This window comes from Pleurodeles waltl, chromosome 6 (assembly GCF_031143425.1).
Source record: "Pleurodeles waltl isolate 20211129_DDA chromosome 6, aPleWal1.hap1.20221129, whole genome shotgun sequence".
Lineage (NCBI taxonomy): Eukaryota > Metazoa > Chordata > Amphibia > Caudata > Salamandridae > Pleurodeles > Pleurodeles waltl.
In genome coordinates, this window is record NC_090445.1 from 877,509,026 (window position 1) to 877,524,798 (window position 15,773).

Here is a 15,773-nt window from a genome sequence, read left to right on the forward strand (position 1 = left end):
GTCATTATGACCTTGATGGTCCAGCCCCGCCATGCCGGCGGTGGCAGCCAGACCGTCGACAGAGATTGCGGTGCATGACTACCAAATTATGACAAGGGTAGTGAACTGGGTGCATTGCAGCCAGTTCACCACCCATACCGCCCTGGGGGGTAGGACTGCCTGGCCTAAGGTTGACCACCTTCGGCCTGGCAGTCCACCTAACACCGCCCGCAGTATTTTGAGTATTCTTACTGCCAGGGATTCCGTGGCATCAGCCCCGCAACAAAATCCCTGGCGGTAAGGATACTGGCGACACCAATACTAATTCCTGTCACCACTACAGGACTCCCCAACCCCCCACATAGGAGTCCCCCCAACCAGACCCCATCAGGAGCACCCCTGCTACCCTAAGCAGCGACGCCCCCTCCTCTGATCCCTGTATTGACCCCCACTTCCCGATCACCGTACTGACCTCCCCAATCCCTGTACTGACCTGTCCCTATCTCCATACTGCCCCCCGATTCCCGTACTGACCCTCCCTCCCTGATCCCTTACTGACCACGTTTCACGCATGCACACACCACACATATGTACATACACACAAACATCCACGCTCACTCATTCACACACATGCACACATTGCCACAACGCTCCTCCACCCCGCATACACGCATTCACACAAGCACACAGACACTTGCACACACATGCACACAAACACACACAACACCCCCTGCCCCCCTCCATTCACACACACACACATACACCCCCCATTCATGCACACAACACTCAACACCCCCTCTCCCCTGTCGGTCAAACACCTTACCTGTTGGTCGTCTGGGAGGGAACGGGATCCATGGGGCCTGCTCCGCCTGCACCACCCCGTCACCACAACACTGCCATGCCGGTTACAAAGTTGTAATACGGCGGGAGGTGTTATGATGACATGGTGGTGCCAGCGGAGCAACCTTTACTAGACTGCCGACCACCAGTATGGCTGCTGGCGGTTGTCCACCCAATTTATGGTGGAGAGCTGCCAGGAGTCATAATATACCAGTCCCAGACCGCCATCACTGGCGGTGTCCTGGACGGCATGACTTTGGTCAACTGTTTTGTCCGCTGAAGTCATAATGATGGCGAATGTGTTTGTGAACCATTCTTAAATTCTATGAAAAAAGTTAACACAAATGTAATTTTAAAAAAATTAGCCTTCACTAGAAAATGTGTTTTGAGTTAGAGTTAACAACTAAAAATCACTAAGATTGGTAAGTTATAGCCATCAGCACTACTCGATCCATAAAGGTTCCACCAGCAAACCGTAACAGAAACAGCACTATATTTAGATTGTGCTAAAGTACATCTGGCACTGATAACTGTAATAGGCCGATTCCAGCAGATTTACATTTTTAAACCTTAACCATAGTCTCTGTTGACACTGGTACATTTACACCACAGTAAGTTTTTACAAAAGGGCTTTGGAATTACTACAGCTTTGAAAAATTACATTTCTTGAATACAGACCATAAAATTCTTACTTGAACTTCCTTCACACCCAGACTCTTGACAAATTTATCAGTTTTTAGACGAAGATCTGACATTATGGGGAGGGATCTTAATGTCTGAACAACTTCCTGTCCCTCTTTCAACTTTTTTAATGTGTTCTCCACAACAGAAAATCCATCCAATAGTTGATATAGAGAGAGTGCAATGTGGCTGTTTGGGACCTGAAAAGTAGGCAAGAGATACAGTTGGTTTGCCATCATGAACCAAAACAATAAGAGTTAAAGCATTAAAACAACTGAACAAGCATTTTTATAAATGACAGAAAACCAAAACCACTTAGGGGCAAAACATGCAGGTAGTCCCATTTAAAAAGGTGTTTACTGCAAATAGAGGATTACATACTTACTACACATGACAAATCATCTTTGCACTCAATACCAACTATACATAAATGTCACCTCTCAGCACCAATAGATGGAGACTTTTTATACATAAGATTACATTTGAAACATACCTTTGTCTATGTCAAAAGGCTGTAGAGCATAACACATGAAATGGCAAATGGTTATGTTTACAAGTTTCAAAATAAAAAGATCTAATCGAAAGATGGCTTAGAGGCAATGTGGAAGGTAAAAAAACAAAAAGGATATGCCTTAAATGCAAATCACTTTGTGTTTAGAAGGCTGAGGCAAGATGTTATCTTGGCTATTGTACTTTCAGATAAAATCAACCTGTTTCACCTCGCTTTCGACAGCACCAGCCTCCAAGCAATCAATCCAGAGCCTGGCCATCCTTTGAGTCACAGAAACATGTTCTTATGCATGCTATAGATGGGAGGTTTTTAGGGAAGAAATATGTAGTCATAATTCAAAGGAAAATGCAAGCAGTTTTATATTTGCAGTACAGATGGATATCTATTTTACCATTACCTACCAGAGTTAACTAGATCATAGTTCTGGTCATACTAGCAATGTTCCTAGAGTTTATATCAAGTGAATTTGGGAACAGAGCCCTGGGGAAGATGTGAGCTGCCCGATCCAAATGGGCTACATCATCTGATGTAACCAACACACTTACAAGGCCCTTTACAACATCAGACTTACCTACCTCTCCTTCTACACACCATGCTATAGATGGGAGGTTTTCAGGGAAGAAATATGTAGTCATAATTCAAAGGAAAATGCAAGCAGTTTTATATTTGCAGTATAGATGGATATCTATTTTACCATTACCAACCAGAGTTAACCATATAATAGTTCTGGTCATACAAGCAATGTTCCTAGAGTTTATATCAAGTGAATTTGGGAACAGAGCCCTGGGGAAGATGTGAGCTGCCCGATCCAAATGGGCTACGTCATTTGATGTAACCAACACACTTAAAAGGCCCTTTACAACATCAGACTTACCTACCTCTCCTTCTACACACCCCTCAGGCAATTTCACTCTGCTCAACTGGCCTTCGCCACCATCCCTAGGATCCAGAAGAAGATCCTTCTTCTACCTCGCAGCTCAGACCTGGAACACACTGCCACTTCACCTCAGGCAGTCTCTCTCGCTGGCTCAATTCAGGAAGGACCTCAAGACCTTGCTCTTCGACTGACCCGTGGCCGCCAATCAGCACTTTGGACCCTGCGGGTGATAAGTCCCCATAAACTAATATCCGATTGATTGATTTGAGGGGGCAGCTCTCTGCTCTCCCGTTACATTGTTCACAGTTACAAATAGAGCTATGAGGCGCCTGAAAGCTGCTCCAAGAATATAGATCCCTCACACTTGGGAAAGCCATGGGGTGTTCTAAAAATGAGAGCCCCCTTCCCTACTTCCCGCTTCTTTGAGTAATGTGTTTGGCAATCCATACACTAGCCCTTAAACCTTGGGCAAGGCAGGTGGTAGGCAAATTATATATGCCCACCTTTGGCAAAGGTGAGGGAAACATAGATCCCCCTACATAGTACATTTACAAAGAGGGGGTAATAAAGATTCCATACAGCTGTTTTTTTCCTACCTCCTGAAGCTTACAAATATTTTGGAGGAAAAGAAACAAAATGAGCCTGTTGCACCTTTGCACAGCAGAATGGGGTTGGAATTCCCAACTAGAGAGGAGATTCACAGGACATAAAGGTGGCTTATTTGAATGAATCTTATATATATATATAACTCGTGCCCTCAGGTAACTATAACTCGTTCCTCCACCATGCACAGGTATGTGATCAATAATTTTACTGCAGATTTTACAGTGACTTTATCAATGATGTTATCAAAGATGTTATGAGTGCCGTAATTTGTGGGTTAATTAGCTGCGCATGGCAAGGGTGCATGTTAAAGTTACATTAGGGAACGATTTATAGTTACTTGAGATAACTAACTATAACTGGTGAATTTCAATGGTTTTGTACGTTTAAAATGTGAGCCTAACTATAATGTCCCTGTAACCTTTACGTTTTTTAAGCAAATTTCTACTTTTTTTTTCATTCGTTTTCCTAACTGTAACGTCTCTGTAACCTTTGTTTTTTTCAGTGGATTTCTATGTTTTTTTTTGTTTAACATAAAGTAATTTTCATTACTGTACGTTAATCTAACCACCGCCATGCATGGCCTTCGACCGCTTGTAGCAGAGGTTGGCTGCAGGTCTTGGTCTGTGGCCAGGCACTGAGGCCAACCCCCTAATCACACCCAACATTGCACCATACATGGCCTTTGGCCATGTGCAGCAGGGGTCGCCCGCTAGGTCTGGCCGGTGGCCAGACCCTGTGGACAACCTCCCTAACCACCCAACCCCACTCTGTGCATGGCCCTTTGGCCATGCGTTGCAGGACCTGGCCGCAGCCTGTCTCGCAGGGTGTGAGAATTAGTGTAAGAGGGTATATCTAGGGTTGAGAGTCGCTTTAAGAGTATCTGTCTGAGTGTGAGAACGGGTGCATCAGTGTCTTAGTGAGTGCATCAGTGTCTGAGTGGGTCTGTGAGTGGGTGCAGGAGGGTTTAAGTGTGTCTGTGAGTGGGTGTGTGAGAGTCTAACTGGGTCTATGAGTGGGTGGGTGGGTGAGGGTCTGACTGGGTCTGAGAATGGGTGCATCGGGTGTGACTATATCTATGAATGGGTGCATGAGGGTGTGTCTGGGTCTGTGAATGGGTGCATGAGGGTGTGAGTAGGTCTGCGGATGGGTGCATCAGGGTGTGAGTAGATCTGTGAATGGGTGCATCAGGGTGTGAGATGGTCTGCAAATGGGTTTGTGAGAGTGTGAGTGGATCTCTGAATGGGTGAATGAGGGTGAAACTGGTTTGGCAAATTGGTGCTTGAGGATGTGATTGGGTCAGAAAATGGGCGCATCAGGGTGTGAATTAATCTGTCAATGGGTGCACGAGGGTGTGAGTGGGTCTGTGAGTGAGTGCATCCGTGTCTGAGTGGGTCTGTGACTGGGTGCATGAGTTTCTCAGTGCTACTATAACTGAATGAATTAATGTATAACTAACTTTCTCCATGTTTTTATTTCTTGTCACCGATATTCATGACTATGTTGCGATGTTTCATGGGGGGGGGTCGCGCTGAGCACCAAGATCTATTCAGGAATATTGCGAGCCGTGGAAAAAAAATAACTGTAAGGTCATAACTTGACCTACAAAGACTCCTATATGATAGCCTTGGGTCAGAGTAACTCTGACCCCTTATGCTACTCTTCATGTCAGTTTGAGCCCCAGGGACCGTGCCCCTTTCCCTAAAATGGCAGCTGCAACTTTCTTTTCAGGCTGCAGCCAGCCAATAACAGTATTCCTGTTGGTGTGTGCATTCGTGAATATGTTGAGAAAATGTTGCAACAAATTCGCGACCAGAGATATCTAAATATATTTTGCCTTTACTTTCTCAAAAGGTATTGAACAGATTTACACCAAATCAGTGAAAGCACAATCTGTGGACTGAAAGCTAGCTTTCTGCCAAATTTGGTGTAACTCCGTCCAACGGTTCGGGCTGTAGTCATGTTCAAATCCTATGAGCATTAAAATGGGAAATGCAACTGTTTTAACCTCCCCCTTTTCTCCGCCCCCACTTGATGGATCACCCTAAAATTTTCCTTTTGCAACAAGAATTACTGGAGCACTTTGTTTGGAAAATTTTGTAAAGATTCTTCCAAGGGTGCCAAAGATATAGACAAGTCAAAAATGCTTTTTCCATGGAAACATGGTCCTAACTATAACTACCCAACTGGCGACTGTCAATAGGCAATATGGAAAATGTCACTTACCCAGTGTACATCTGTTCGTGGCATTAGTTGCTGCAGATTCACATGCTGTGCACATCCCGCCTTCTGGTGTTGGGCTCGGAGGGTTACAAGTTGTTTTTCTTCGAAGAAGTCTTTCGAGTCACGAGATCGAGGGACTCCTCCCATTTTGGCTCCATTGCGCATGGGCGTCGACTCCATCTTAGATTGTTTTCCCCGCAGAGGGTGAGGTAGGAGTTGTGTATACTAGTGATAGTGCCCATGCAATGGAGTGAATAGGTATGTACCTAATGTAGTTTAAAGTTATGTATTTCCAAATTTACAAATGTTCAAGATCAACTTCTGAACGGCTACAGGCTCCCGGGGAGGCGGGTGGGCGCATGTGAATCTGCAGCGACTAATGCCACGAACAGATGTACACTGGGTAAGTGACATTTTCCGTTTGATGGCATGTGTAGCTGCAGATACACATGCTGTGCATAGACTAGTAAGCAGTTATCTCCCCAAAAGCCGTGGCTCAGCCTGTAGGAGTTGAAGTTGTTTGAAACAATGTTCGTAGTACTGCTTGACCTACTGTGGCTTGTTGTGCCGTTAACACATTTACACAATAGTGTTTGGTAAATGTATGAGGCGTAGACCATGTAGCCGCCTTACATATTTCAGTCATTGGAATATTTCCTAGAAAGGCCATTGTAGCACCTTTCTTTCTGGTTGAGTGTGCCTTTGGTGTACTAGGCAGTTCTCTTTTTGCTTTAAGATAACAGGTTTGAATGCACTTAACTATCCATCTAGCAATGCCTTGTTTAGAAATTGGATTTCCTGTATGAGGTTTTTGAAAAGCAATAAATAATTGTTTTGTTTTTTGAATAAGTTTTGTTCTGTCAATGTAGTACATTAACGCTCTTTTGATGTCTAATGTATGTAGTGCTCTTTCAGCTACAGAATCTGGCTGTGGAAAGAACACTGGTAATTCTACTGTTTGATTCAAGTGGAACGGTGATATGACTTTTGGTAAAAATTTAGGATTTGTCCGTAGAACTACTTTATGCTTGGGTATTTGAATAAATGGTTCCTGTATGGTAAATGCTTGAATCTCACTTACTCTTCTTAGAGATGTAAAGGCAATTAAAAATGCAACTTTCCATGTTAAGTATTGTATTTCACAAGAGTGCATGGGCTCAAAAGGTGGACCCATGAGTCGTGTTAAGACAATGTTGAGGTTCCATGAAGGAACTGGTGGTGTTCTTGGTGGTATAATTCTCTTTAGGCCCTCCATAAACGCTTTTATGACTGGTATCCTAAATAGTGAAGTTGAGTGCGTAATTTGCAGGTAAGCTGAAATTGCGGTAAGATGTATCTTAATGGAAGAAAAAGCTAGCTTTGACCTTTGCAAATGCAGTAAGTATTTTACGATGTCTTTGGCAGATGCGTGTAAGGGTTGAATTTGAATATTATGGCAGTAATAAACAAATCTTTTCCACTTATTTGCATAGCAATGTCTAGTGGTAGGTTTCCTAGCTTGTTTTATGACCTCCATACATTCCTGTGTAAGGTCTAAGTGTCCGAACTCTAGGACTTCAGGAGCCAAATTGCTAGATTCAGCAATGCTGGATTTGGGTGTCTCATCTGCTGTTTGTGTTGCGTTAACAGATCTGGTCTGTTTGGTAGTTTGACATGAGGCACTACTGAGAGGACTAGTAGTGTTGTGTACCAGGGTTGTCTTGCCCATGTTGGCGCTATTAGTATGAGTTTGAGTTTGTTTTGACTCAACTTGTTTACCAGATATGGAAGGAGTGGGAGAGGGGGAAAAGCGTAAGCAAATATCCCTGACCAACTCATCCATAACGCATTGCCCTGAGACTGATCTTGTGGGTACCTGGATGCGAAGTTTTGGCATTTTGCGTTTTCTTTTGTTGCAAATAGATCTATTTGTGGTGTTCCCCAACTCTGGAAGTAAATGTTTAGTATTTGGGGGTGAATCTCCCATTCGTGGATCTGTTGGTGATCCCGAGAGAGATTGTCTGCTAACTGATTCTGAATTCCTGGAATAAATTGTGCTATTAGGCGAATGTGGTTGTGAATCGCCCAATGCCATATTTTCTGTGTCAGGAGACACAACTGCGTTGAGTGTGTCCCTCCCTGTTTGTTTAGGTAATACATCATTGTCATGTTGTCTGTTTTGACAAGAATGTGTTTGTGGCTTATTATGGGTTGAAAAGCTTTCAGCGCTAGAAATACTGCCAATAGTTCTAAGTGATTTATGTGAAACTGTTTTTGCTGAGTGTCCCATTGTCCTTGGATGCTGTGTTGATTGAGGTGTGCTCCCCACCCTATCATGGAGGCATCGGTGGTTATTACATATTGTGGCACTGGGTCTTGGAAAGGCCGCCCTTGGTTTAAATTTATACTGTTCCACCATTGAAGCGAGATGTATGTTTGGCGGTCTACCAACACCAGGTCTAGAAGTTGACCCTGTGCCTGTGACCATTGTGATGCTAGGCTCTGTTGTAAGGGCCGCATGTGTAACCTTGCGTTTGGGACAATGGCTATGCATGAGGACATCATGCCTAGGAGTTTCATCACTGTCTTGACTTGTATTTTTTGTTTTGGATAAATGGTCTGTATTAAATGGTGAAATGCCTGAACCCTTTGTGGGCTTGGCGTGGCAATCCCTTTTGCTGTGTTGATTGTCGCCCCTAAGTATTGCTGTGTTTGACACGGCAGAAGGTGTGACTTTATGTAGTTGATTGAGAAACCTAGTTTGTGGAGGGTTTCTATGACATACTTTGTGTGTTGTGAACACCGTTCTAGCGTGTTTGTTTTGATTAACCAATCGTCTAGGTACGGGAACACATGTATTTGCTGCCTTCTGATATGTGCAGCTACAACTGCTAGGCATTTTGTAAAAACTCTTGGCGCAGTTGTTATTCCGAATGGCAACACCTTGAATTGGTAGTATACCCCTTGGAATACAAACCTTAAGTACTTTCTGTGTGAAGGATGTATCGGTATATGGAAATATGCATCCTTTAGGTCTAGTGTTGTCATGTAGTCTTGTTGTTTGAGCAGTGGGATTACGTCCTGTAATGTCACCATGTGAAAGGGATCTGATTTGATGTAGGTATTTAATGTTCTGAGATCTAATATAGGTCTCAGACTCTTGTCTTTTTTGGGTATGAGAAAGTACAGAGAGTAAACTCCCGTTCCTTTCTGTTGGTTTGGTACTAATTCTATTGCCTCTTTCTGTAGCAACGCCTGAACTTCTAATCCTAGAAGATCTATATGTTGTTTTGACATATTGTGTGTTTTCGGTGGGACGTTTGGAGGGAATTTGAGAAATTCTATGCAATAACCATGCTGGATAATTGCCAGTACCCAAGTATCTGTTGTTATTTCCTCCCAATGTTTGTAAAAATTGCTTAGTCTCCCCCCCCACAGGTGGTATGTGTTGGGGATGTGTGACTTGTAAGTCACTGCCTATTTTGAGGAGTTTTGGGACTTTGGAACTTTCCTCTATTTTTTTGGGAACTGTCCCCCTCTATATTGTCCCCGAAAACTTCCACGCAGATATTGGCTCTGATAAGTGGGCCTTGTTTGTGAGGTCGTGGGTTCTGTGCTTTGCCCTCGAAACTATGTTTTTCGAAATGTGCCTCTGCTCTGTGGGGAGTAGAGTGCGCCCATGGCTTTGGCCGTGTCAGTGTCCTTCTTAAGTTTTTTGATCGCAGTGTCCATCTCCGGCCCAAACAACTGCTGTCCGTTAAATGGCATATTCAGCACAGCTTGCTGTATTTCTGGTTTAAATCCTGATGTACGCAGCCATGCATGTCTCCTTATTGTCACTGCTGTGTTGACAGTTCTAGCAGCTGTGTCTGCAGCATCCATAGCTGACCGTATCTGATTGTTGGAGATACTCTGTCCTTCTTCTACTTCTTGCTGTGCTCTTTTCTGGAACTCCTTGGGCAAATGTTCTATAAAATGTTGCATTTCGTCCCAATGAGCCCTATCGTATCTGGCCAACAAAGCCTGTGAATTTGCAATACGCCACTGGTTTGCTGCCTGTGCTGCCACCCTTTTGCCTGCTGCGTCGAATTTGCGACTTTCCTTATCTGGAGGTGGTGCATCTCCTGAAGTATGTGAGTTTGCTCTCTTGCGAGCTGCCCCTACTACAACTGAGTCCGGTGTTAGCTGTTGTGTGATGTACACAGGGTCTGTTGGTGGCGGTTTATATTTTTTCTCCACTCTTGGAGTAATGGCCCTTCCTTTTACAGGCTCCTCAAACACTTGTTTGGAGTGTTTTAGCATCCCGGGTAGCATGGGAAAACTCTGGTATTGGCTGTGTGTGGACGACAGTGTATTAAATAGAAAGTCGTCTTCAATGGGCTCTGCATGTAGGCTGACATTATGAAATGCCGCTGCCCTCGACACCACTTGTGCGTAGGCTGTACTATCTTCTGGTGGTGACGGTCTAGCTGGATAACAGTCAGGACTATTATCTGACACTGGTGCATCATAAAGGTCCCATGCGTCAGGGTCATCTTGACTCATCCCTGTGTGGGTCGGGGATTGCATCATAGGTGGAGTGGCTACCGGTGATGGTCGCGGAGAGCATTGTTTAGATGGTGGCGGGGTTACTTGTTTAGCTTGTTTTGCCTGGAAGGCAAGTTTGCGTTTCATCCTAATAGGAGGGAGAGTGCTGATCTTTCCCGTTTCTTTTTGGATGTGGAGCCGTCTTTGGGTGTAGTCTGGCTCCATTGTCTCTAATTCCTGTCCAAATCTATGTATTTTCATTTGTGAGGACAGTCCTTGTTCCTCTGTGTAGGAACTTGATTTCGGTTCCGAATCCGGATGTTTCAGTATCGAAACCTTTTCGGCTACTTTTTATGGTTCCGACGAAAACTTTTTTGTTTTCGGCGTCGTGGTCTCTTGGTGCCGACTCATTTCGGTGTGGCTGTCTCGGTGCCGAACCTGCTCGGAGCCACTATCTCGAGCCCGAGATTGCTGTGTGGCGGTATCTCGACCGGAGTCGGATGACTTCGCCACCAGTGTGCCCTTTTTCGGTGCCGATGATCAGTCACCTATTTTTCGGGTTAAGCCATGGCCTGTTGGCGGTGGCGTCCCCTGGGCTTTAGTGGTTTTTTCGTGAGTTTTGTGTTTTGACGTCTTACTCACGGTTTTCGGCGTTTCTTCGGGATCGATCTCATCCGAGTCCGATTCCCTGCTGGAGAATGTTTCTTCCTCCTCCTCGAAACGCTCTTGTCCTGTCGGCGCCGACGCCATTTGCAGTCTCCTTGCTCTTCGGTCTCTTAGTGTCTTCCTGGACCGAAACGCTCGACAGGCTTCACAAGTATCTTCCTTGTGTTCCGGCGACAAACACAAGTTACAGACCAGATGCTGATCTGTATATGGATACTTGTTATGGCATTTTGGGCAGAAGCGGAATGGGGTCCGTTCCATCAGCCTTGAAGAGACACGTGGCAGGGCCCGACCAGGCCCCGACGGGGGATCGAAAAAACCCCGAAGGGCCACCGGAGCTCTTCAAAAGTCGGTGTCGATCTGTTGTAACTAACCCGATACCAAACGCAAACAATACCGATGATTTTTCCGAGATTCTAACTAACTTTCCGACCCGAAACACAGAGCGAAAGGAACACGTCCGAACCCGATGGTGGAAAAAAAACAATCTAAGATGGAGTCGACTCCCATGCGCAATGGAGCCGAAATGGGAGGAGTCCCTCGATCTCGTGACTCGAAAGACTTCTTCGAAGAAAAACAACTTGTAACACTCCGAGCCCAACACCAGATGGCGGGATGTGCACAGCATGTGTATCTGCAGCTACACATGCCATCGAACATATAAATATATATAATGTCACTTACATCTGTTCGTGGCATGTTCCGCTGCAGATTCACATTATATGCATATTCTGCCATCTAGTATTGGGCTCGGAGTGTTAAAAGTTGTTTTTCTTTGAAGAAGTGTTTTCGAGTCGCGGGATCGAGTGACTCCTCCTCTTCAGCTCCATTGCGCATGGGCATCGACTCCATGTTAGATTGTTTTCCCGCAGAGGGTAAGGAAGGAGTGATAGAGTATAAAGAAAAGAGATGTCCATGCAAATGGAATATATATATGTACATACATACATTTGTACAAGTGAATGTTGAACTTAAACGGCTACAGGCTCTGGGGAGGTGGGAGGGTGCATGTGAATCTGCAGCGGAACATGCCACGAACAGATGTACACTGGGTAAGTGACATTTTCCGTTCGATGGCATGTGTAGCTGCAGATACACATGCTATGCATAGACTACAAAGCAGTTTTACCTCCCATAAGCGGTGGTCAGCCTGTAGGAGTTTAAGTTGTTTGAAATAGTGTTCTTAGTACAGCCTGTCCTAATGTGGCCTGCTGTGTTGCTAACACATCTACACAGTAATGCTTGGTAAATGTATGTGGTGTTGACCAAGTGGCTGCTTTACAAATTTCGGCCAATGGTATGTTACATAAGAAAGCCATTGTAGCCCCTTTTTTCCGTGTGGAATGTGCTTTAAGTGTAACTAATAGCTGTCTTTTAGCTTTTAGGTAACATGTTTGGATACATTTTACTATTCATCTAGCTAAACCTTGTTTTGAAATAGGGTTACCAGTATGTGGTTTTTGGAATGCTAAAATAACTGTTTGGTTTTCCTAAAGGATTTTGTCCTGTCATTGTAATACATTAAGGCTCTTTTAAGATCTAATGTATGCAGGGCTCTTTCTGCTACAGAGACTGGCTGTGGGAAGAAGACTGGTAGCTCCACTATTTGATTAATATGATACAGTGATATAACTTTTGGGAGAAATGTTGGGTTTGTTTGAAGTACAATTTTATGTTTATGTACTTGTATGAATGGTTCTTGAATTGTGAAAGCTTGGATTTCACTAACTCTTCTTAATGAAGTAAATGCGACTAGGAAGGCAACTTTCCATGTTAAATATTGAATCTGGCATGAGTGCATAGGTTCAAATGGTGGCCCCATAAGTCATGTGAGAACCGTGTTTAGATTCCACAATGGTATTGGAGGTGTTCTAGGTTGAATAATGCGTTTTAATCCTTCCATGAAGGCTTTGATAACAGGCACTCTAAATAAAGAGCTGTGTTGTATATTTTGCAAGTACGTAGAGATTGCAGTGAGATGTATTTTAATGGATGAAAAGGCTAAATTTGCCTTTTGAAAATGAAGCAAATAACCTACAATGTCTTGTATTGATGCTGAAAGAGGGGTAATTTGTTTAGATTGACAGTAATACACAAATGTTTTCCATTTGTTTGCATAACACTGCCTGGTAGTGGGTTTCCTTGCTGGTTTAATTACTTCCATACACTCAGTTGGTAGTTGTAGATATCCAAACTCTATGATTTCAGGAGCCAAATCGCTAGATTGAGTATTTTGGGATCTGGATCCCTGATCATTTGTTTGTTTTGTGTTAACAGATCTGGTCTGTTCGGAAGTTTGATAGGTGGTACTACTGACAGATCTGATAGTGTTGTGTACCAGGGTTGATGTGCCCACGTTGGTGCTATAATTATGAGTTTGAGTTTGTTTTGATGCAGTTTATTGTCTAGAAATGGAATGAGCGGGGAGGGGGAAAAGCGTAAGCAAATATCCCTGACCAATTCATTCATAAAGCATTGCCTTTGGATAGAGGATGTGGGTACCTGGATGCCACGTTTTGGCATTTTGCATTTTCGCTGGTGGCGAATAGGTCTATGGCTGGTGTTCCCCAGTGGTGAAAGTATGGCTGAAGCACTTGGGGATGAATCTCCCTGTAGCAGGGCGGCACAATGAGGACAAGTAGCCAGTGGTCAGATGGTATGGGAATTTGTATTATTTAAGGATTCTCCCACGTAGTTCTATGTTTTTCCAGTATACACGATGAATGTTCCTTGAATTCTTTTCTTCGTCTTCTCTTTACAGGGCTCCCAGGAGGCGCATGTCGGGAAAAAAAGCAAAATAGGTACAGGTAAGTGGTCTGACCGTTACTCAGAGCTACTTCTTCCCCCCCCCCCACCCCCCTTTTTTCTTTTCTTTTCTTAGTCTCAGTCTGGCTTTCTTTCGGTTCTTCTGTTGCCTGCACTTGCTGACTCCTCTTTTTTTTCTCTTTCTCTTTTGTTCTCCCTTCTTTGGTGAATGGTCGGTTTTCTCTATACAAGCTTCTTGGTTCTCTTTATAGTTTTCTTCCCTATTCGTAGTTTTCTCTTCTTTAGGGTGTCTGTCTGCTTGCCCGTATTCCTCTCTATTCTCGTTTACACATGGGTCGCTTTTATCTATTCCTCTGTTATTAATGCCAATGGTGCTTGGGCAAGTCCTTCTCTTCCCCTGGTTCCTTCCCCCCTGTTCAGCCCCCTGGCTTTTGGGTTGAGGGATTATTCCCTAATTATATCCTCCGTGCCTCTCTAGATCTCTCACCTGACTAGGTGGCCTGGAGCACACACAAAAAAAACCAATTATAACGAAATAGCAAACTTTTAGACTAGTACCCTTATACTTCAACAGTGCCGCTACCTTACCCCAAAAAGGTATTAAGCACCTTCCTTTCCCTTCCTCCCGTATTCCCGTCCTCCCCTGTTCTTCTCCCGCCCCCTTCAGCGTTATGCCAGCCACGCACTTGAAGGGGCCACGCTTTTCCCAAAGCGTGGCCGGAGCTTGCGCTGGGCGCCTCCCGCGCCGCTGGGTCGGGACGTCCAGCCTTCGGTATGGGTGTCCGCTGGGCAGTCAGTATCGGAGTTTCCTCTGTTGCTCTCATTGTCTTCTTCGACTTCTCTTGCATTCCAGCTCCGTGTTCTCCTCTCTCCCGTTCCTCCTTTTTCATCCGCCTCTTCCTCTTTTGGACCCCGGATGATGGGGCGAATCCACTTCTCCTGCCCCTCAGCACCCAGATGTGAAAGGGGGTTGGTCCTCCTGCACTGCGCTTCCGGGTCAGAAGTGGCAGAGCTGTTCTCCTCTTCCGGGTATGGCGGGTCTGCTTGCAGCAGCAACGGCCCGTCACACTCCAATTTGTGTGTTTGTTGATGATCTCGGCTGAGAACATTTGCCCATTGGTTGTGTATCCCTGGAATGTATTGTGCTACCAGGTGAATGTTGCTGTGGCTTGCCCACTGCCAAATCTTTTTGTGTTAGGAGGGAGAGTTGGGATGAATGGATCCCTCCTTGTTTGTTTAGGTAATACATTGTTGTCATGTTGTCTGTTTTGATAAGGATAATCTTGTGAGTGAGAAGAAGCTGAAAAGCTTTGAGTGCTGGGAATACAGCTAGCAATTCTAGGTGATTTATGTGAAACTGTTTGTGTTTAGCATCCCATTGTCATTGAATGTTGCGATTGCTGAGTTGTGCCCCCGAACCAATCATTGATGCATCTGTTGTAAGTATGGTCTGAGGCACAGGGTCTTGAAAAGGCCGCCCTTTATTTAGGTTTGTGGAATTCCACCACTGAAGTGATAGGCGTGTTTGGCGGTCTATCAACACTAGATCGTGAAGTTGACCCTGTGCCTGTGACCATTGCTTTGCAAGGCACTGTTGTAAAGGCTGCATGTTTAGTCTTGCATGTGGGACAATGGCGATACAGAATGCCATCATGCCTAACAGTTTCATGACAAATTTGACAGTGTGCTGTTGGGCTGGCTGAATTTGTGTCAACACATTGCGAAATGCTTGTATTCTTGGTGGACTTGGGCTTGCGAGTGCTGTTTGTGTATTTAGTGTGGCTCCTAAATACTGTTGAATTTGCACCGGTTGTAGGTGCGATTTCTGGTAGTTTATGGAGAACCCTAGGGTATGTAGGGTTTGTATTACATAATGGGTATGGTTTTGACACTGTGTATGACTGTTGGACTTTATTAGCCAATCATCGAGATATGGGAAGACATGAATGTGTTGTCTTCTTAGGTAGGCAGCTACTACTGCCATGCATTTTGTGAATACTATGGGAACTGTTGTTATTCCGAACTGTAACATTTTGAACTGATAATGTTTTCCCTGAATCACAAACCTGAGGTATTTTCTGTGTGCTGGATGGATGGGTATGTGGAAATACGCATCCTTGA

At 44.5% G+C, this 15,773-nt stretch overlaps 1 protein-coding gene across 4 annotated transcripts in view; it reads right to left on the minus strand.

Annotated features, from left to right (window-relative positions):
* HPS1 (HPS1 biogenesis of lysosomal organelles complex 3 subunit 1) overlaps positions 1 to 15,773 on the minus strand; it is a 270,693-nt gene that overhangs the window by 60,672 nt on the left and 194,248 nt on the right. For all 4 annotated transcript variants that reach the window (XM_069239659.1, XM_069239661.1, XM_069239657.1 and 1 more), the window contains one exon: positions 1,512 to 1,700. In XM_069239659.1, coding sequence (XP_069095760.1) covers positions 1,512 to 1,700 — 189 coding nt within the window. The remainder of the gene's footprint in view (positions 1 to 1,511; positions 1,701 to 15,773) is intronic.